Below are 21,840 nucleotides of genomic sequence, written 5' to 3'. Positions count from 1 at the left end.
CTGGGCAACAATATGGCAGATGAAATTTTATCTTGGTAAGTGTGAAGTAATGAGCAATGGAAAACATAATCCCAAATTATACATACCAAACGATGAGGTCTAAATTAGCTGTTGCCACTCAAGAAAGATCTCTGAGTCATTGTGGATAGCTCTCTGAAAACATCTGCTTAATGTGCAGTGCAGTCAGAAAAGCTAACCGAACATTAGGAACCATTAGGAATGGGATAGATAACACAGAAAATATCATAATGCCACTATATTAATCAGTGCTATGCCCACACCTTGAATAGTGCATGCAGTGCTGGTCACCCTCATTTCAAAAATATATATTAGAATTGGAAAGAGTATACAGAAGGGCAACCAAAATGATTAGGGGGTATAGAACAACTTCTGTCAGGGTTCCTTACCTACTCTGAACTCTAGGTTACAGATGTGGGGACCGGCATGAAAGCCCCCCTAAGCTTATTTCTACCAGCTTAGGTTAAAACCTGGTACACTGCCACCACCAAGTGATTTAACAAGAAATAGGAAAAGGACCACTTGGACTTCCTCTTTCCCCCAAATATCCCTCCAAGCCCTTACACCCCCTTTCCTGAGGAGGCTTGAGAATAATATCCTAACCAATTGGTTACAAAGTGATCAAAGACCCAAACCCCTGGGTCTCTGGACAATGGAAAAACCAGTCAGGTTCTTAAAAGAAGGATTTTATTAAAAAGAAAAGGTAAAAATCATCTCTGTAAAATCAGGATGGAAAATAACTTTACAGGGTAATCAGATTCAAAGAGCCCAGAGGAACCCCCTCTAGCCTTAGTTTCAAAGTTACAGCACAACAGCGATACCTCCCTCTAGCAAAGGGAACATTCACAAGTTGAGAAAAACAAAGATAAACTAATACGCCTCGCCTGGCTATTACTTATAAGTTTGAAATGTGAGAGACTTGTTCAGAAAGATTTGGAGAGTATGGATTGATGTCCGGTCCCTCTTAGTCCCAAGAGCGAACACCACCAAAACAAAGAGCACAAACAAAAGCCTTCCCCCCCAAGATTTGAAAGTATCTTGTCCCCTTATTGGTCCTTTGGGTCAGGTGCAGCCAGGTTACCTGAGCTTCTTAACGCTTTACAGATAAAAGGATTTTTGGTGTCTCTGGCCAGGAGGGATTTTATAGTATTGTATACAGGAGGGTTGTTACCCTTCCCTTTATAGTTATGACAACTTCCATATGAGGTGAGGCAAAAAACTGGGACTGTTCAGCTTAGAAAAGAGATGACCAAAGGGGGATATAATAGAGGTCTATAAAATAATGAATGGTGATTTGAAATGAATAAGGAAATATTATTACCCCTTCACCTAACACAAGAATGAGGGGTCATGAAATGAATATGGAGCAGGTTTAAAACAAAGATAAGGAAGTACTTCTTCACACAACACACAGTCAACCTGTGGAACTTGTTGCCAGGGGATATTGTGAAGGCCAAAAGTATAACTGGATTTAACAAAGAATTAGATACGTTCACAGAGGATAGGTCTGTCAGTGGCTATTAGCCAAGATGGTCAGAGATGCAACCCCATGCTCTGGGTGTTCCTAAATCTCTGACTGACAAAGCTGGCCACGGACAACAGGGAATGGATTCTGTTCTGTTCATTCCCTCTGAAGCATCTGGCACTGGCCTCTGTTGGAAGACAGGATACTAGGCTAAATGGAGGATTGGTCTGACCCAGCCCTGCTGTTCTTATATTTTGTATTTTGACTTTATATTCCATAGATGGTGGCAATGGCTAGAGGGCTTTGCCTGAGTAACAGTGTCCAGCCATTAGAGAGAGGCTGGAGAGTGACTGAGCCTGGACAATAGAGCTCCCCCTGGCTAGGCCAGTGGGTCTAACTTGGCACAGATCACTAGTGACTGAAAGACATTCTGCTCGCCAGCCTGTACCACAGAACTGCACCCTGGTGTTCCTAGTCAGTGTCTCCAGCTTGCAAAGACCCAGCAGCATCAGTTGGTGCCTGAGCAGTTAGCATCTCCTCAGCTGAAAAAGGCCAAGCCTTGGGTAAGCCAAGCCATATAGAGGCTGAACTATCTTGTTGCCCCAGGGGTGACCCCTCCAGGGTAAGGGGAGCTGTGCTGGGGTGGGCAGCATGGGAAGGAAGCCTGCATTGGGTCACACCTGTTCTGTGACTTAAGAATCCTTCATCTTCCAGGGCTGCCTGCCCAGCTCTGGGTTCACATGTGGATTTATAAGGATGAGGGAGCCATGCCCAGCCTGCCTGAGCTAGGGGCATGCCCAGGTCAGTTCCTGCCCCCCATAGCTTTGCAAAAGAGCCAGAGCAGGGGCTTTCATGCCCAGCCCCGCATGGAGTTGCGGGGGACACACGTAGACGCAGCCAGGATGCCCCAGCACTGCTCTCCCCAGGCCGGGCTCGCAGCGGAGCGGGTGACTGCAGGGACGGCACAGGAGGCTCGCGCTGCCTCCCCTCCCCTGTGAGCCCTGGGGGCTGGGATCCCGCCGGGCACGCGGGGGTGGGACCCTGCAGTCCGGGGGTGGGCGGGGAGGAGCGCAGGGCTGGCACCGCCACACACGGAGCGGCGCCAAGGCTCAGCAGCAGAGCGGCGCGCGTGTATGTGGACGGAGCAGGGGGCGCGCCGAGCTTCTGGACAAACGCAGTCCGCTCCTCTGGCAGGGGGCGGCGGAGGATGCCGTGGGGCTGGCGGCTGCCCAGGCCGCGGGGGTTGGCTCCGTGAGGCGCCCGAGCCCAGCTGCGGAGTTTGCAGGCGGTCCGCGCTGCACCAGAGTCCGGGCGAGGTAAGCGGCGGCATCCGAGCAGCGCTGCACGCGGGCTTCTCCCTGCGGCCCCAGCCGCGGGGTTTGCTGGCCCAGCCGGTGCCCGCTTCCCGGCTCTGGCTGGCGGACTGGTTCGGTGCGGGGGGGTTGGCTGGGGCCCTCCCACGGGGCGGGCTCCCTAGGACGCCTCATGCAGAGAGGTGAGCGGGGCGTTATGGAGCCCCTAAGCGTCCACGGGCGAGTAGCCGGGGACGGTGCAAGGAGCTGCCCAGGGCGGCTGCGGCGGGAGGGCAGCTCCCGGGGTCGGTGCAGCGCCCGCCCCCTCCGGCCCCAGCGCGCTGCGTACACCGCGCCGAGGCAGATGCGGTCCCTTGCCCAGCAGCCACTGGCTTCCCCGGCGTGTGTGTGGGCGGGGAGTCCCTGCAGCCCCAGGGCCGGGCATGACTAGCCAGAGCCCCCGCTTCCCCCGGCGGTTCAGCCTCCTGCGAAGTTTCAGCTCCGGCCCGTGGCCCAGGGAGGCATTTTGGCCAGGCTGCCCCATGGCCACGCGGGGGCTCCCCTCGCAGTTGCCCACCCCAGCGTGGATCGGGGTGTATGTTGTGGGGCTCGGGGACGGGGCTGCGGGTGCGGTGTGTCAGTGCACCCCCGAGGTAGCGGGTTGCTGGGACGCTGGATCTCCGGGGAGGAGGGGGAGCAGTGCTCGCTCCAGCGAGGCGCTCCCTGGTTGAACGCGGGTCAGGGGTTTAGATACTTGCCTTCATAGTTGCATTGCTTAGAACTTCTTCCCCGGGGGAGAGCCGAGTGCTCCAGTTTCCTGTGTGAACCCCGTGTTTTGTGTGTGTGTGGGGGGGGGGGGGGGCGATAGCTCAGTGGTCTGAGCATTGGCCTGCTAAACCCAGGGTTGTGAGTTCAATCCTGGAGGGGCCATTTAGGGAACTGGGATAAAAATCTGTCTGGTGATTGGTCCTGCTTTGAGCAGGGGGTTGGACTAGATGACCTCCTGAGGTCCCCTCCAACCCTGATATTCTGATTCTATGAAATGCTGAATGGCTAGTGGATTACCACATCCCTGTGTGGGAATCCAGGGTCCCTGGTGGTGGGTACTGTAGAAACACTGCTAGGAGAGATGACTTCCTTCCCTATTCAGAAACATTGAATATCTTAGGGGTGGTTTGTCAGCTGGGGGAGAGTTGGGGACAAAGGTGGCTTCACACCACATTTATCCCCGTCCTCTGGGCTGTCTGGGGGCAGGTTGTCTGTCACAGTTTAGAATAGCCTTGAGGCTGCAGTAAATTGCCTCTGGTTACAATGACCCTCAAGGGTCTGGTCCACCAGCTGGGGTAGCCACAAAGAGGTGGAGATAAATCAGATCTACACTGCCCAGGAGGTCAGGTAAACAAACTTTATGCCCCCTGTAAGCTGCCAAAGCCTCATGAAGGGGCTGGATCAGGGCTGAGATTTGGCCCTCTGAATGTGCTGTGTTTCAGTGTGTTCTAAATTAAAGGGGTTTCAGTATGTAACTAACAGGTGCTGCTAGAACTGTGCAGGCTGGGTCTTGCAGAGAGGTCACATTATCTCCCTTTTACTGCCCCGTCAACCTGCAGAAGCTGGGGAAAATGCAGATCCATTTTTCAGAGACTTTCTAATGAAAGAGGCCAGCCTGCACCGTGATGGCATGTGACTGGCTTGGAATCTCTTGGGAATGGCTGCAAGCTCAGAAATTCCTGGAGGAGGGCTGGCTGCTCCTTTGTAAGAATTTCAGTCCTTGTGCACCTGTGAGAAGCCCTCTGGGCTTCTCTTGAACCTGATTGGCTCTTGTCTCTCAGGGTTCCATTTTTGAAGGAGGGAAAATCGTAAATCTCCCCAGATAAATTATTCCACAGCTTCTCCTGTTAACACCTCCACACTGCTCTCCCAGACACTGCTGCATTTAACTTCTCTGGTGTGTTTGCATCCCACCACGGGGCAAGTCCTGCTTTGCATGCATGGAACCCTGGGCACCGTGCAAGAGGGAACTCTTGAAACTGCCTTCTTGTTTGCATGCGTGTTGGATGCAGATTTTGGTGTGAACCACTAAGGAAAATATGGGGGTAGCTTCTAGTGATAGGTGTTTGCCCTAGGGAATTTGGGCAAGAAAATGCCATTTTGGCAGTGGGAAATATCCCCTCGTTGCTCACAGTAGGGCTAGTGAACTGGTTAACAGCTGGACTATCCTCCGGGGGTGCTTGCCTGTGCACTTCCAGCCAGTGCTTAGTTTGTGCCAGGGCTCAGCCCTGGCACCTCTGGGTTTCCACATCACTTATGAAAGTAAAAAAAATTGCTTGAGCCCCGGCACCTCTTTCATTATAAATTAAGCACTGCTTCTGGCCACCAGTTTGATGCTCAGTGTCAAGGAGGGACAGCTGTGACATGAACCCTGCACCAGATCACTCTCCCTTCACAAAGCCCTTCCACACTTGGGCACTTGCCATTCATCTGTTCTGTCTCCTCCTCTTCCCCCTTCCGAATGCACGTCAGCCACGTTCACTAGTTTCAGCTGCCCCAGGCACCGGGGACGTTTCACCCCACGTGTGGGCAGGTGGTTTCTGCTGGGGGGCAGGGCACCTTTAATCTGCAGCTGGGGCTTTGCACTGGGGGAACCTAGACTACGGAGGCAATTGAATTGGTGTGTCCCCCACCATCCTGGCTTCAGTGTCCCCCACCCAATCCACATTGCGAGCACTTTGTATAGCAAAGCTTCCCCGCTCAGCAAACTCTCCACAGCTGGGGCCTCATCTGAGACTCAAGGCCTGTCTTATGCTACCATAAGCCCACAAGAAAATCTAACGCAGGCTTTTTGCTCCCCCCAGCCTGGCTTCTCTTTCCTAGTTGATCCTGCAGTGAAACCGTAGTGCTGAGTTTCAGACCGAATTTGCTGTGTGGAAATGGGGCTGTGACTGCCTTGCAGGGAGGGGAGCTGAGCTGGGAAGGAGAAACTCAAAGGGCTGAACTCGTATCAAAGAGGAAGACAGGGGAAGCAGTGACTTTGGCTGCTGGCCAGAGGGAATTCCTGTTGTATAAGGGGGTGGTTGCCTAGTGGTTATGGCAGGAGATTAGGATGTTAGGGTACCTGGCTCTGACACTGATCCGCTGGGTGACTTGGGCAAGTCACTTGACTGGTGTGTGCCTCGGTTTCCCCATAAGTGAAATGGGGATAGTGATGGGCTAGGCTGCAGGAAGGCCTCCTTAAGGAATCATGTGGGAAGTGCTTTCAGGAAAGTGGTACACAAATATAGGGTACAGCCATGAAATACGTGCTAGCTTGCAGATACTCCCTTATGGGGAAGTCCTCCTTTAGCCAGTTCTGCTGCTTTCATTTGCTCTCTTGACTTTTAACAGCAATTGAGGTGTAGGATGAAATAGAGAGGGGAGAGCTGGTGAAAGCAGGACTGTGCTACAGGGAAAGCATCTGTATCTAGAACATCATGCGAAGATCTGGAGTGTGGATCCCAGTCAGTGGCACTGGCTGCGGGGGGTGAGCTGAGCAGCTGCTGGGACTATGAATGCAAGACTGGGGTAGTGTTTGGGCATCGAATGGCCTGCCCAGAATAGGAGGGTGGGGGCGGACAATGGGGGGAGCATGGGTGTTGATGGGGGGAGATGGAGGGAAGGACGAGATGAAGTTATTGCTGATCTGTATCTGCGGCCCATTGCAGGACCCTTTAAGGAGAGTGGATAGACAAGTGGTCCCCTCCCCCCTCAGGCAGGCAGAACCCCCTTTACTGGGGTGAAGGGACATACAGGTGAGAGTCTGGTTGCTTCCGGGTACCCCCTGCCTCTCACAGGGAGAGGAGGGGGGTGCTGTGGGGGAGCACTGCTCAGCCAGTCCAGGGAGCAGAATGAGGTGGGAGCTCCCCTTTGCTTTTCGCAGCTATATATTCAAGTCCCGTGGGTCCTCAAATCCGGGCTGGAAATCTCCTGAGAAGAGGCTGTCTCATGAGATTCCTTCCAGTGCTTCCAGCCAAGGAGCAGCCTTGGCTGTGGCATCTCAGCCCTTCAGTCTCTGCCAGGAGCCTGAGAGCTCACTGGTGTGTGGGACTGAACCAGCATTTTTGAAAGCGGGATGCCCCTCAGGAAAGGTGCCATTCCTCTTGTGGCTGAAGTTTCAGGTAGGACCTGAATGCCCCTGAATCAGCCAACCCCCGGCTCAGTGCCACCTGTCCTCTGGACTCCATAGGTGAGTTATTGCCTCTTGCATGCCAGGCAGTGAGGACGCCAGGTATTTCCGGAGATTTAGTAACATCACAGTTATATTACTGTGAGCTCTTTGGCACAGGGACTCTCTCTCACTCTGTGTTTGTACAGCACAATGGGGATATAATTTTAATACTAACAATCACTCTAAAGAAAATTGGTATCTCAGCTGCCTTTCTGGCTGTCCTGTGCTACTAAGGCAGTAACATAATAGACTGTACAACACTTTCCAGAGCAACACGAAAAAGATACCTCTCACTGGGAGTTCTTACCACTCAGTGTCATTATCCAGTAGGTGTTTGGCTATTCCCATAGAGAGCACTGGAAAAGTGTTGCCCTCGCAGGTGGATCTCCGTGACTCGCTCTGACAGAATGACTTGGTGTGATACATCCAGAATGGCCGTGGTTTGCTCATTGGAAATCCATACCTGCGGAACAATGTGGGCACTATTCTGTTGCTCTGAAAGGCAGGGATTTCGGGTATGTGCTGTTCTAGGCAAAGTCTCCTGCAAGTAGTCCTGTTTCTTTGAAAATTTGGGAGTGAATTTAGTGCATGTGAAAAGAGTGGGTAAGTAGTGCTGGGCATGGGGTGCACCACCCAACTCTGCCAATGCACTTCTGTCCTGACTTACAGTCCCCTTGCTAGTCCAGCCCATGGTCTCACACCCTGCCCTGTTGCTGCACCTAGCTTCTGGCCTGTGACTCTCCCTCCTGTTTCGTTCCAAGGCTTTGTAACAATGCTATGTTCTCACAGAGGTCATTGTCATCAGCTGGGCTAGAATCTAGACTCTCCTGCTCCAAAAGCCCAGGCCTCCACCACCTCAGCTAATGGAGAATCCCAGTTAGGAACAGAAATATTAAGGCTGATACAGTCTTCATTTGCTGCAGCCCCTAGAGGGTAGCAGAAGTTCCAGAGCTGGCTGGAGCTTGGTAGTTTTGGCTCACAAGGGGTTGTGGAAGCTGGATCGATTAGGTTAGATTTGCATGTGTTTCCCACCCTGGGTTCAGGTTCAAAACCAATAAGCCACTGAGTTTTGCCTGGTTTTGTTCAGAAGGTTCTGATCAAGCAGACTGGGTCAGGTTGGACATTCTCCATCGGGGGAGTGAAAGCTGTCAATGGTGCCAAAGCAGAGTCGCCCTGTGAGGCCTCTGACAATGGGCCTTCCCAGCAGCAAGTGCTCAGAGGGGAAGGATTCTGAAGTGGGCTGTCCTTTCGTAATTTCTTCTCCAGCTCTCAATTTCCTTCGGTTCTGCTGTTACATTGCATCTCAGACTGGCCTGATTTAATCACTTTCATGCTATTTTAGTCCAGGAGCCATCCCCACTAAATTTGAAATCAATAGGAAGCTCCAATCAATTGAGAACTAACAGGCCAGCGCATTGACTACCATTGAATTGTCCATTGCCTAGCCACTCATCCACATGCTGAAACTCCTGCCTCTTTCCCTCTCTGTTATCTTGGAAATCATTGTGGGTATGTCCTGGCATAATGATCATTCAGGGGACAAGTACACCACTGCCATGTAACAACCAAATATACTTCCCAGTAAGCTAGTGCTGACCTGTCCTGCTGTGCTCTGTGGAGCTCTGCGGATTTCTTTCCTTGGTCAAATGTTGTATATACACACACAGTTCAAATACACCCACAGCTCTTAGAGTGAACTGAAAATCATCATAGCTCCATTGACTTGATTTACAACAGTTGAGAATCTGACCCTCTTTTCCCAGAGCCTTTATTAGGAGTTTGTACCACACTTGAATAATAACCATGGTTTCTGCAAGTCAAAAACAGGTCTGTCTGTATTGAACAGTCAGTAGGCATCGATTGTCGATTCCTTTCTAGATGAAAATCTCATAGAGCCTATTATTTATTTACACCATGCACTGGGTATGTGGAGTAGCAGGAAATCTCAGTGTACTCATGGACAAGGTTCAGTTACTTCTTAAAGGTGTAAACACAGGTGGGAATCAGCTCACTCATGGCTGCCAGTTTCTTTCTGTCCTGAGCACAACAGAGCAGGATTGGTCAGGGAATTCTCCACCTGCCTGGCTGTCAGTCAGTGAGGCATCCACCCACATTTGTGTCTTTAGCGAATGCGTACGCTGGGAGTCAATATCTGCTGGGGAAATCAGAGGAGTTACTCTAGATTTACATCCCTACAAGTGAGGGCAGAATGGCCCCTTGTATTTAAAGAATCACTCAGCAGACTGGAACAACTAGCACACACAGCCCTGATTTCCAATACCCTGCCACTGGCTTTCACCTCGCTGCTTGTGGACTCGGCTATCCGGGTGTCAGTAGAAGCTCCCTTCTCTCTAGAGGCTTTCCTGTTCTGCTGTGATTCACTCTGTGCCATGGATTTCCTTCCCACAATTTTCTGCCACCGAAGCCCTCCCGAGGTCACAAACACTAGATGAATGCACGACTGGATGAATCAGGCAGCGTGAGAAAAGGAGAGAGCTTTGCGTGTAAACGTTCCCATAAAGGCACAAGTTATCCAGCCGCTAGGGCTCAGGCTGATATCTCCCCCATAGCCAGGCACAGGGAGGGGGTTTCTGCACACCTGGTGACAGGATAATGGACTGGGGGACCGTTATTTTAGTCCAGTCTGGCAGTTTCCTGCATTCTGTGTCTCAGTCTGTGGTATTTATCAGGTGCTCATCACTATAGTATCTAAGCACTTCACAATGTTTAATGTATTTATCCTCACAATATGCCTGTGCCATTATCCCCATTTTACAGGTGGGGAAACTGAGGAAGAGTGGTAGAGTGACGTGCCTAAGACTGCAGAGAGAAGCTATGGCAAAGCGGGGATTACAGTGCAGGAGGGCCACATGCTCAGGCCACTGGAGCACAGTGCTTGGTTGTGTCTGGGGGACGACGACTGGAAAAAGGTTTAGTAATTGGGAGGTAGATGCAGAGGGCTGTTTTGGGGGGTCTGTGGACAAGGTGGCAGATAGGGTGGTAGGTGAGTTGGTGGGATTGATATGTGGGGTAGGGGATGGAATGAGGGCTCACTACACAGAATCTTAGCTTGTGGGGAAGGGGCTATCTTTCTGTCCTGTGTTTGTACAGTGCCTAGCACAGTGGGGGTCCTGGTCTGTGATTGGCTTCTTGGTGCTACCACAATACAAGTAATAAGAAGACAATATCCCTGCACAATGTATTAGAGTTTAAACCCCTTCTAATGGGAGACAGTGCTGAGGGTAAAACGATTCACAGGAAGCTGGTCTGGTCAAAGCGTATTGGTGGGGGCTGTGCTCTCCATTCCCGAGGGGACATTTAACTGCCCCTTAGTGCCAGGATGTCTCCCAGGGGGCTGTTTTCCTCCTCCTGCAAATCACAAGCTATTTATTTCTCCATTGCAAGTGGAATGTGATTTCCCTGGCTCCGCTCTCCGTGCCTGTCGCTGCTCCCCAGTCTACAGCTGCTCATAAAGAAAACTAACAAGGATCCAGCTCCAACCGCCTTGTCTTCATTAGATTGTCATCAGCCTCCGCTGGCTCTGCCGGCGCTTTATTGAAACTGCTGGTGACACATACTGTCAGGATAAAATAATGGGGCTGGTTGAGAGGGATGGAAAGATTTAACAATAACTCCTTCCTCACCAGCAAAGCCACCAGGGAGGTCTCGCACCACAGCACCCAGCTCCAAAGGAAAGCAGGAATTCACACTCAGCTCTGAGAGCCCCAGAGCAGGCGTTTAAGTAAAATGCCCAAGGGAGAGTCCGAGCTACTCAAATCCGGGGGGTTGGATCTGTAACTGCAGTGAATCAACGTAGCTGAAGTTGATGGAGCTATTTACACTAGCTGGAGGGTTTCGCCCTTAAATCTCCAGGCTGTCTGTTCTGTAAGGACAATCTTGTATTCACTGCAGGGCATGGAAAAGTAGCTGGCCCCGTAGGCTCCTCTCCTCCGTAATCCCTGGGCTCAAAGGATGGGGTTTGAAGGGGAGAGCTGGAAAGCCACAAATTGACTCAGTGAAGTGCTCCAGGGAAAGGGGCTTAATTAATACAAAATGCTCAAGTTCCCCACGAATTCCACCCCCCTCCCCAGCCTCTTTTGCCCATGCATTGAAATCCAACGTTTATGCAACCAGGACCATACAAAAATAATCCAGTTCCTACATGAAACTCCAAAGGGAGTCTGTCTTTCTCTCTCTGGAGCTGTATTTAAAACCTGCTAGACTTCTAGCCTTAGGCTTACAGCTGGTTGGGTAAGAATTTCAGTGAAAAAGTTTGAAAGAGAGGAAACACTTCTGGGGGTTTTTTCCCCAAAAATGTTGCAGGAATTTTCACTGAGAACTCTGATTTTTCCTTTAAAAACATGGAAAATTTTTGAGGAATACAAACATCAGTTTAGGAAAAAAGGCCAAAAAACAAAACAAAACAAAACAAAAACAGTGTAATGGAAAATGTTCCACCTGTGCTACGTGTGGCATTAAAATGTTCCCTCTGAATTCTAGCTGAGGGCTGTACTAAGCAGAACAGTATGCCAGCATCCTAGCCTTATGCTGTGCTCCATTCCCAGTAGACTGAGTTTCAAATCAGGTCACAGGTGAAATGAGTTTAGCACAGTCTCACCTAAGTCTCTAGCGCATGTCTGTCCGCTGCGCACAGATCAGCCTGCTCTGCCCAGGAAAGCAGAGGGCCAAGTTCTACTGGATGAGCTCCGGGATGGGGGGTTGGAACAGTGCTACCAGTCTTTCTCATTCAGGTGTAGGACAGCCAGACTTGCCTCACTCCCATTGCTCTTTAGCACTTGTGATTCAGTTGCCATGTAAGCCTTTTAACAACCAGTCAAGGTTATAGGATAGGGGTGGAAAAGACGCTGCCTCATCTTGAGTTTTACCGAAGGGAATCTCTTACCTTGGCAGCTTGGTGTTGTAGGTGCTACTCGGTGAGTTGGAACTGATTGCCAAACTGAAATGTCAGTTAGAAAGAGGAGCCTGATGTTTATCCTGCTAGCATGTTTTATTTTTCAGAGACTCATTCCATGGGGTTTTGTTGAATTTCTGTCTTTCCGATTGGGTTTGCAGGTGTAACCCACACACCTCATAGGTATGGTGTTCTGTCCCATCTAGTGTCACCGAGACCACATAGAAGAGACAGAGATTAATGAGTTTGCTCTACAGTCTTAGCTAACAGCCAGTTGTCTTTTAGCTCATGCAATAGAGGCTCATGCACTAAGCTTCAGAGGTCCTCGGTTCAATCCCACCCACCGACAAAGGCAGCCTAGGGAGAGGCTTCCAGACAGCAGCCCCAGCAGCTGCAATGGTTGTACTCACTGCCGTTACCGTAACGCGAGGACAGTCCAGACCCAAAAGCGTTGATTTTGAGACAGACGTGATCTCTCTTGGTCTGAGCACAGCACTGGAAGCCGCAAACTCCTGAATTCCACTCTCTCTCTGACTTGGGGCAAATCAGTTACCCATCTCTCTGCTGCAGATTTACCCTTCATAAAATGGGGATTACAATACTTTGCTAAATCCCCATTTTACAGATGGGAAAACTGAGGCAGAGTAATTTGCACACGCCCCCAGAAGGAGTCGGTATCAGTCTTAGTTTACTATACGGGCACATTGTACTGTGTGTCAAGTGCTATGTGAGGGCAAAGTTTTACTGCTGCTTATCCCATGGATCCAAGGTGCGTAGCATTATGACTTGGCATTGGTAGCAGGGAGATTTTTTTTCTTCTGAATGAGTGCAGCTCAAGTGACAGCAGTTTTTTTCCAGCTCTTCATGTATGTTTTTCCTTCGAGAGCTGCTTATTCTTCAGAGTAGCTTTGCAGTTTACAGCCCACCTATAGACACGGTCCTCTGGGGATGCCAGACAAGATTTTACTTTAACCCTGGTGCAACTGGAGATTTAATTCCATCCACTTGATATTCTAGCGGTGCTTCCTAGCACTGCCATCTCTGTGCTTGGAAGAGTTTAATGTGCGTATGTGACTCTGTGAAGGCCCCGGGCCCGGCCCAGCTGTAGAAGGATGACTACGCAAAGCATTCTGGGATGTGGATAGTGTCTGACAGGCTAATCATTCTGTGAATTTTCCTCATTGTCTAGTTTAATCTTTTCTGACGCAGTGAGACGAATAACACAACGGAACACCAGTGCTGGAAGCCACAAGCCTTTCCTGAGCACCGTAGCTGAACACTGGCAATGGAAAGAATCTACTTGAGCAATCAAGCACCCATGTAAAATAACAATTAACTAGCAACCCCAATGCAAGAGGGACTTTACTTTGCTGCAGAATGGCATTGTGCAATGGCAGAGTAAACATACCAGGCTAAATCCACCCCTGCTAACTTAGCTTCTTGGGAGCCCAGAGCCTGCCCTGAGGAGGGTCATGGAGTCAGAATTCTTAAGCAGAGGTTTTAGGGGAATGTTCTCCCTGCATATAAACTAAAAACTTTGGGGCTTTGTCTATTGGCATCTTCTAATAATGTGCAATAGGCCTTGTACTGTGAGTGTATTGGCAAGGGCACTTGCATAGCCAAATGTAGCAGAGTCCATGAATTTAGAGTGCGCCCAGCAAATTAGCCAGGCACCATGTGGGAAAATTCCTCCAGGCCACAGAGGTAATAAACAGCCCCTGCTGCAAGAATCTATTGACTGGGTATGGCAGAATCGATACATTGGAGTGATTTAGGAAAAACGCTGATCCCCCTATTGAATTGGCAAGCTGTCTATTCTCCAAAACAGAGCCATCTAGACTGAGCAAGGCGCCAAACAATGGTGAAATATGAGATGCAGTGAGAGAGGAAGCTGAACAGTGCAACAGCCATGTACGATTAAAAACAGAGTGAAAAAGGGGTGGAGGTGGGGTGAAAAGGCTGGGAAAATAAGCCCCCAGTGGGCTCTGACCTGGAGGAGTCCATCCAAAGAGAGATTTAAAAGGACTAGGGGGTAGGACTCACTTCACCAGCTGGGTTCAAGAAGTCCAAACAATTGCTCTTTCTTCACATGGTAAAAACAGCTCCAGAGAGCAAAGCCTCACTGTGTTAGGTGTGGTACATGCAGTTAGGAAGAGACAGCTCCCGCTCCGAAGAGCTTACAATCTGAATAGACACAGGCAAAGGAAGTATTATTATCCCCACGTTACAGTCCAGTGACTTAAGCACAAGTCCCTCCTTCCTGACTGTTTGTGGAAGAGTGATCTAAATTTAAGGCCTCCCGATGGGCAGAGAACCGTGACAAGCATGCCTAGCGCCAGCAAACAGAAAGTACCCATCACCTTTCCATCAGCCAGAGAGCTGGGGAAAGCGGGGAAGATGATGGAATGTGGAGATCCCCTGTGAAAGGCAGCAGAGCTCTAAGGACATATGGAGGCCAAGGCCTAGAGAAATGGGCCAAATCCTGCCGAAACATCCATCAGCTGGAAGGGGGCTGTAATTTTTCTTCCTTACAGAAAGGAGACCTCAGCAATGACTGGTAAATCAGAGTCCGGTTGGCAGTTTATAGTGCAGTAGTTTAGCAAGGTACCGTCAATCAATGAACTCTATTGTTGGACTTTGACCAAGACACGAGACAGGTTTTGATCAAGACATTCCCTAGGAGACCACCTGCATGCCGTACAGTGCTGCAGGAGGGGAAGGTCTGGAATGCCCCCTGGGACACTATTATGGAATTTCCCACCAGACTAAAACCCATGCTAAGGGTTGGAAGCCATGTGCTCATGAAGTTTCCAACCCAATCCTAGCTACCTTGGGTATTTAGATGGCTCCTGTTATGGTAGTACCCGAGAAATGTCATACCTTTAAGGTATTTACCCTCACAACACTAGCTCCAGGTGCTTGGAGCAATGCAGGGACTGCGTGCCAGATGGGTGGGGAGAGATGTACTAGGCAGAGACTCTGCCCCCACTATGCATTAGCCAGTGGAGTTGACTGGGCATGGAGGGAGGAGTAATGCTGCACCCCATAAAGGAGTGACCCAAATGACTCTTCCTAGTGAAACAGGAGAGCCTCGGGAGGAAGTGTCTCTCTTTATGGCCAGATGCCCCTGGTGCTCCCCTGGGGTGGTGCCTACATTTGGCCCTTACAATGGGCTGCGGCAAATAGCACTGTGTGCAGAACCCAGTGAGGGTCAGCTGGAGGAGGGGAATATAGCCTGGTGGTCTAAGAAGGCCTGTTATTCCCGAGATCTGTGGGGCTGTCTGGAGTTGCGTGCATACGAATGGAGAAGTAATAGGGGTAAAATATGAGCTGTGAGGGGCTCTGGATGGTACTAACCCGATATAAATCATCAGAGGTGGTTGAAAAAAGGTGAGTATATTTCATAGGAAAATATTGAAAGAAACCATTTTTTTATTTCATTTAAATTGTTTAGTAATATTTTTTGTGGGATGGGAAACCCAGCTTCTCTGTTTATTCCTTTATTTTCCTGTCCTCCCCATGCTTCCCGCCGCCCCCCCCCCAGTGGTGAAAAGGGGGAAATTATTGTTGGGGGGTGGGGGGAAGGGAAGGAGAGGAGTCAAAATGGGATTTTTTTTCCTCCCACCAAAACAAAAGCTTACGACTATTTTAATTGAAAAGAAAAAAATGTCGACCAAAATTACATTTTGTTATAGTTGGGGATGTGGGGGAGGGGCGGCGAGTTTCATTGGAAAAAAACTTTTTTTTGCAGGAGTGGGGAGGGGTGTGGAAGCGGGTGAGGTCTATAAATAGTCACAGGCATATTCCCACGTATCTATTGTGCATCACTTATAATGTCAAGTGCAAACCAGCTCTCTCCAGATGGTCCAGAACAGCATCCAGTCCCTCTCTGGGCCGCATGACAGAAAGTCAAACCCAGGCCTTGTAGTCCAGCAACAGCCACAGCTGCAACTGAGCAGACTCTGAGTAAAGAGCCGCAGTGCCCAGACCCTCTCTCTGCTAATGTTAGTGCTCTATCTCCCCCTTCCTGAATTAAAGAGAAATCGAGGTCTGGGGCTGGAGCTCCCTAACATGTAGGTTTCATATACAAAGTTTTGGTTTAGTCCAGTGTTCAGACTGAGGTCTGGGTTTGGATTCCAACCACCCAGAAAGTTTTGGGGTGTCTGACTCCAGGGTTTGGTTTGAGCCCATCCCTACATTGGTCGCATATAGAATGCCATGTGCCCCTGAAATCAGGAAGCCAATCCTGGTGTTGCAGGGATTGGCCCTGTTTCTGGTAAAGCCCCTTGCGTGCTGGACATCTGAAGAAAGTGCCAGTCAGCTGAGCTGTGAAACTGACAATAGGCTGGGGCAAATACCTCCGCCACCAGATCTGTCAGGGGCTGACACTCTGCCTTTCCTCTCAGGTAGGATTCCAGTGTCTCCCTCCTTCCCCCTCCTCCACACAGTCTTTGAACCAGCACTTCACATGCAGCGCAGCAGGCGAGGGAGAGTCTGTGTGGCTGAGGAGAGGGAGAAATGGACAACCTTTTTTTGCTAAACCTTCCAAGTACAACTCCCTGATGCTCACCAAGACCCTTCCCTGTGCATGCCCTGTGGCAGAAGCCCTGGTTTTTCACTGTGATCGTCTGGTCATCTGTCACGGGGCAGAATTTAAATCCAGTGACTGACTGATTGGAAATGCTCTTGTGTGAGAGATCAAATACCTCTCTCTTCTCTGTGTGCTTCTCCTCTCCTGATTACTTTTGTTTGTACATTTCAGGCAGTCTCTCTAGCTGAGAGTAATAGAGCTGGACATGGACAGTAATATAGCTGAATACCGCATCAGTGGTGAGTACCTCTAAACAAGCACTAGGGGACATAGTTTGGGATTGATCTGAGCTGTAATTCTCCCAGCTGGAGAACAGAGAACAGCTGCCTTTCTGGGTGTCCGATGGGACTGGTACAGTGACCAGTTCTGAGAGCTCCGCGTGGAAGTACTCTGAGCACAACGTATACACCTGTAGAACTCACTTTTGCAGGGCATTACTGAGGCTACTAAATTGGAAACCTTTGCAAAATGGGATTATTTCCCCCCAAAAAAAACATTAAAGTGAAGTCGGTGCGTACCAGTGGTTTGGAATGTTAGTTTTAATAAACCCTTCAATGTGTAGTAAGCCAGGAATTGGAGAATTAAGGGGTGTTGAGAATAATTCATTGATATTTTGAAGTGCTCTAAGTACGGGGGGCATATACAGAATAAAACTTGCAATACTTCTTAGATTGTAATTGGGGCATGGCCTGTCTTTGTTCATTGTTTGTACAGTACCTATCACAATGACATCTTGGTCCATGATTAGGGTTCCCAAGTGCTACACAAGACATAATGAATCATGATACACCCACTAGGATAAAAATCAAAAGGGCACACCATCTTCATCTAATCCATCTATCGATCCCTCTATTTTTGTATTGCAGTAGAATCTAGGCACCCCAGACCGGAATCAGGGTCTCATTGAGCTTGGGACTGTACAAGCAGAACAAAAAGATGGTCCCTGCGCTGTCCCAAAGAGTTTACAATCTAAGTACAAATGAAGAGACAAAGGGAAGTACAAGATAATGATGAGACAGTACTGGTCAGTGTAAAGAGGAGTGACCACAGCATACCTCATGCTTCACAGCCCAAGCTGATCACCAGCCATGATCAGGGAAAACTCCCCTTCTCTCCCCACTCTATCACAATTAGATCTATTTTGTAAGTATTATGGGTTCCTCTGACACATCCCTCACTGACCATTGTCAGAGACAGGGCGTGGATGTAGGTTCTGCTCAAATATGATATTCATACAAAGTCTTGGTTGTATATTTTTTAGCCTGTTCAAGAGATGATGCCAATGGACCAGAATGTTGTCGTAAGAAAAGGGTCTGCTATTAGAGAAAAGGCCAGCCTTCTACTTTCACTGCTGGAGGCACAGATCTCATGGTGGCATTGCGTGACAAGGATTTAATTTCTTGTTTCATGTTGAATGATGGATGTAGATTTAATCATTTTATGTGACAGATGCTGGCACGATTCAGCAACAATTGTGAAATGTACCTGCAAACTCCTGCATTCTCTTAGGTTGACAGTGAAGAATGCAGATTTTTCTCTGTATAGCCAGATAGACATAGGAAGCTTTCTCCCAAATTCATTTGGCATCACTAACCCATTGGGAACTGGCCTTGTAGAAAGGACAATGTATTTCATACACCCAGAGAGTATGTTCTGTACACTTTATATATGTATCAAGTATCAGGGGGTAGCCGTGTTAGTCTGTATCTACAAAAACAACAAGGAGTCTGGTGGCACCTTAAAGACTAACAGATTTATTTGGGCATAAGCTTTCTTGGGTATGCCCAAATAAATCTGTTAGTCTTTAAGGTGCCACCAGACTCCTTGTTGATTTTAAACATATATAAAAACATCTATTGAGGTAAATTGTCAGAGTTCCATTGACTTTGATGGAGCTCTGACACTTTATATTAGCTGAGGATCTGGCTTACTTTGTGTATAGGCGTGAGGGCTGAAATATATGAAAGCGACCAGGCACAAATTCGTTCATAAGTGAGTGAAATGATGATTGCGATTTGCATCACAGCTCTTTGGTGGGAAACAATTACACAGGAGCTGCCATTTTACAGGAGCAGATGAATGATCCATCTGGTCTGGTGTCCTGTTTCTGACAGTGACCAATGCCACATGCTTCAGAAGAAGATTGAGCTCAGTCCCCCTTTTTCCCCGTAATTCAGGGATGGGCATTCCTTCCTGGCCCTGGCTGGTGATCAGTCTGTGCTCTGAAGCATGAGGATTGAGAGCCCTTGGCTAGTATAACTTCAGATACCCTTGTGATTCACTTAACGATGATACCTAATCCTCTTTATGAGTTTACTTAGCAGCATTCCCCATTAAAAGCCTGGCACTATTGCTCTGAAGTGAAATGCTGTCACTAGATATCTTGTCCAGAAATTGCCAGACTGGATCAGACCCAAGGTCCTTCTGGTCCAGTATCCTGTCTCTGACCGTGGCCAGCACCAGATGCTACAGAGGAAGGTGTAAGAAACCCTGCGGCAGGCAGATGCAGGATACTCTGCCACATGTTAGTTCTCATCCTCATCACTGAGAGATTGGTTTAAGCTCTGCAGCATGAGGTTTAATATCTCTGCCCCTGGACCCCACTCCTGACAATAACTCTCCTCTCTTCTAGTCATAAGAAGTCCACACGGGTGGGAAATAGGCATCTATGTGACTGGCGCACTTGTTCTGCTGGGAATAGCTGCACTAAACCTGTGGAAACTATGGAAGTCTGGGAATTATCCAACACCGTCTCCATTTCCCAACTACAACTACCGATATCTGGAACAAAAGTACGGGACTACGTATTCGGACATCAAACTCAAGGTAAAAGTCCTTCCTGTTCAGTGTGACCAGGTCGCTAAACATTCCCACCAGCCATCAAGCTCTTATAAAGACAGATCAATATGGAGAAGGTAACCAGCTCAAACCTTTGATTTCCTCAGCAAGGTCTCAAACAGAGGAAGAAACATCAAGCATTATTTTGGGGGTAATTTAAATGTCAGGAATACATGTTTTGGGGAAAAACAAACAAACCTTGATCACAAGCCTGGCTAAATATACTGGGCCAGATCCTCTGCTGGTATAAGTTGGCATGGATCCACTCACCTCAGCTTTGGATCTGAAGCCTAGCATTCAATTGTTACCAGCAGCCAGGACCGGCTCTAGGCACCAGCAAAGCAAGCACGTGCTTGGGACGGCACAATTCCAGGGGTGGCATTCCGGCCATTCTTTTTTTTTTTTTTTTTTGCTTGGGCAGTTGTGCTCTCGGAGCTTGGGGTGGCAAAATACCTAGAGCCGGCCCTGCAAGCAGCCAGGAGGCAGAGGTGGACTTTGAAATTCGCTGCATGTCACTAGGACATCTGAAGAATATACTGACATGGTTGCACTGTCCCATTCTGGTCACCAGCATTCTTTGGTATTGTTTTCCATAGACAAAGAGAGAGCATATGCTTTGGGTCTGGCTCCTACTTTGGAGTTTACTTAGCTCATGATGCAACTATTGCCTCGTAAACAGGGAGTGTCCTCAAGGTATGGAAATAGAAGCTTGGTCGGACAAGCTGCTGTCAGGAGGACAGGAAAATTCACAAAAGAGACTCTAAATCCACCAGAGTAGCTATTAACACCAACAAAGAAAGGAAAAATCAAGGCTGGGTTATTGCTTGTGAGTCTGAGCAGGATGGGGAGTTAAAGACTGGAAGCCACAGTTCTAGTCACCTTATTACAAAGAGGACACTGTAGAAATGGAATAGGCTCAAGGGAGCTGAGAGCAAACAGAATGATACAGGAGTTTTAACTTAGGGCTTGCTCCAAAGCAATCAATCACTGAAATCAATGAGCGTCTATTCCTCAACTTCAATGAGCTTTGGATCAGGCCCTTAAGTGAGAGAAGAAACAGAAGGGACTAGACATGGGGTGTTTGTAAACTAAAGGAGAAGATATGCATAGGCCGAAACAAACACGGGCACGGGAAGGCAAGAGAAATGACAGGATTGTCCGATGACATGGTGCAAGAAGACGTGGAGCTGATCCAGCTCCACTGAAGTAAATGGAAAGATGCCCACTGACTTCAATGGGAGTTGGATCAGGGCCTCTGAGTTAAACAGGCGTTCTTCAGAACATGAAACTCCAACCCCAGTGAAGTCACTAGAAAGCAGCATAAACCACAGCAGAAAAATGCAAGAAGGAAATTAGGAAGGTGATAAAGAAATTTGAAGAGCTTATAGCCATAGATAAAAAAACAAATCACACAATGTTCTTTACATCTATTAGAAGCAGGAAACCTGCAAGAGAATTGGTGGGATGGCTGGACCACGAGGGGGGTACAATGAACAGTTACATGGCAGAGCAACAAAATGATTGCTTTGCATCAGCCTTTCATACAGGCAGGGTTGGGAAGGTATTTGTCCTAGACCTGAGCTAAAGGAACATATGACCTGGTAGGTCCCTTTCAGTCCTCAAGTCCAGTCCCCTGAGATTACAGGCAACCCTGTCATCTAATCCTGTTAAGGAACTTATCAAGTTTCATCATAAAACCAGGTAGGTTGTTTGCCCCTACTACTCCTGTTGGGAGGCTGCCCCAGAACCTCACTCCTTTGATAGTTAGAAACCTTCTACTTTCCAGCCTGCGTTTATTCATGGCCAGTTTATACCCATGTGTTCTTGTGCCAATATCGGCATTAGTTTAAATAGCTCTTCTCTCTCCTTGCTGTTTACCCTCTGGACGTATTCATAGAGAGCAGTCATATCCCTTCTCAGCCACGCTCTTTTTAGTCCTCTCTCGTTAAGATAGGCTCTCCATTCCCCTGATCATCCTAGTAGCTTTTCTCTGCACCTGTTCCAGTGTGAATTCATCTTTCTTGAACCTGGTTGGTCAGAACTGTACACACTATTTCAGATGAGAATCTCTCTTCGTTACCTACAGGTCATAATACTACTGACAACATGTTCAGTAGTACCTACGTTACTTGGAGCCAAAGTCTCATTGAAAGTCAATGGGATTTAGGCTTCTAATGCTTAAATCACTTTGAAAATGGAACTTAGGCTCCGAAGCTGCTTAGGCACTTAAGGAAATTTTACCCCATCTCTTATTTATGGGCTAAATGCTACTGGGTAACATGATCAGACACTTGAGCAAGTATAGTTCACCCAGTAGGGGGCAGTGGTACATGTTATGTATTAGCGGTGGTCAAAAAAACAGAAGGGGGATGGATTTGTGGAGAAATTGCAATTTTTTTAAAATTAATTAGTTTTCATTTTTTGTCTCTCTTTCATCTTTTTTTTTGTTTGTTTTTCTTCCAAAATGGAAAATTTTCAAAAATGATTTGTTTTGAATATTTATATTTACAAATAACTAAGGTG

The 21,840-nt window shown here is 48.4% G+C and overlaps 1 protein-coding gene across 6 annotated transcripts in view; it reads left to right on the top strand.

The window, feature by feature from the left end:
* Positions 1 to 2,561: 2,561 nt before the first annotated feature.
* The window catches only part of SYT12 (synaptotagmin 12), a 61,198-nt gene continuing 41,919 nt past the window's right edge, over positions 2,562 to 21,840 (top strand). Inside the window, exons 1-4 of one of the 6 annotated variants that reach the window (XM_034770457.1) lie at positions 2,562 to 2,799; positions 16,651 to 16,718; positions 17,741 to 17,869; positions 19,112 to 19,305. In XM_034770457.1, coding sequence (XP_034626348.1) covers positions 17,848 to 17,869; positions 19,112 to 19,305 — 216 coding nt within the window. In that variant the 5' untranslated portion in view covers positions 2,562 to 2,799; positions 16,651 to 16,718; positions 17,741 to 17,847. Of the gene's footprint in view, positions 2,800 to 2,955; positions 2,979 to 16,650; positions 16,719 to 17,345; positions 17,504 to 17,527; positions 17,623 to 17,740; positions 17,870 to 18,325; positions 19,004 to 19,111; positions 19,306 to 21,840 lie in introns of those variants that run through there. The other 5 variants (XM_034770458.1, XM_034770454.1, XM_034770455.1 and 2 more) reach the window with 5 other exon arrangements.

The sequence above is a fragment of the Trachemys scripta genome, chromosome 4 (assembly GCF_013100865.1).
Source record: "Trachemys scripta elegans isolate TJP31775 chromosome 4, CAS_Tse_1.0, whole genome shotgun sequence".
Taxonomy (NCBI): domain Eukaryota; kingdom Metazoa; phylum Chordata; order Testudines; family Emydidae; genus Trachemys; species Trachemys scripta.
Note: the sequence above shows the minus strand (reverse complement) of the source record. Positions and strands in the feature narration are given on the sequence as shown.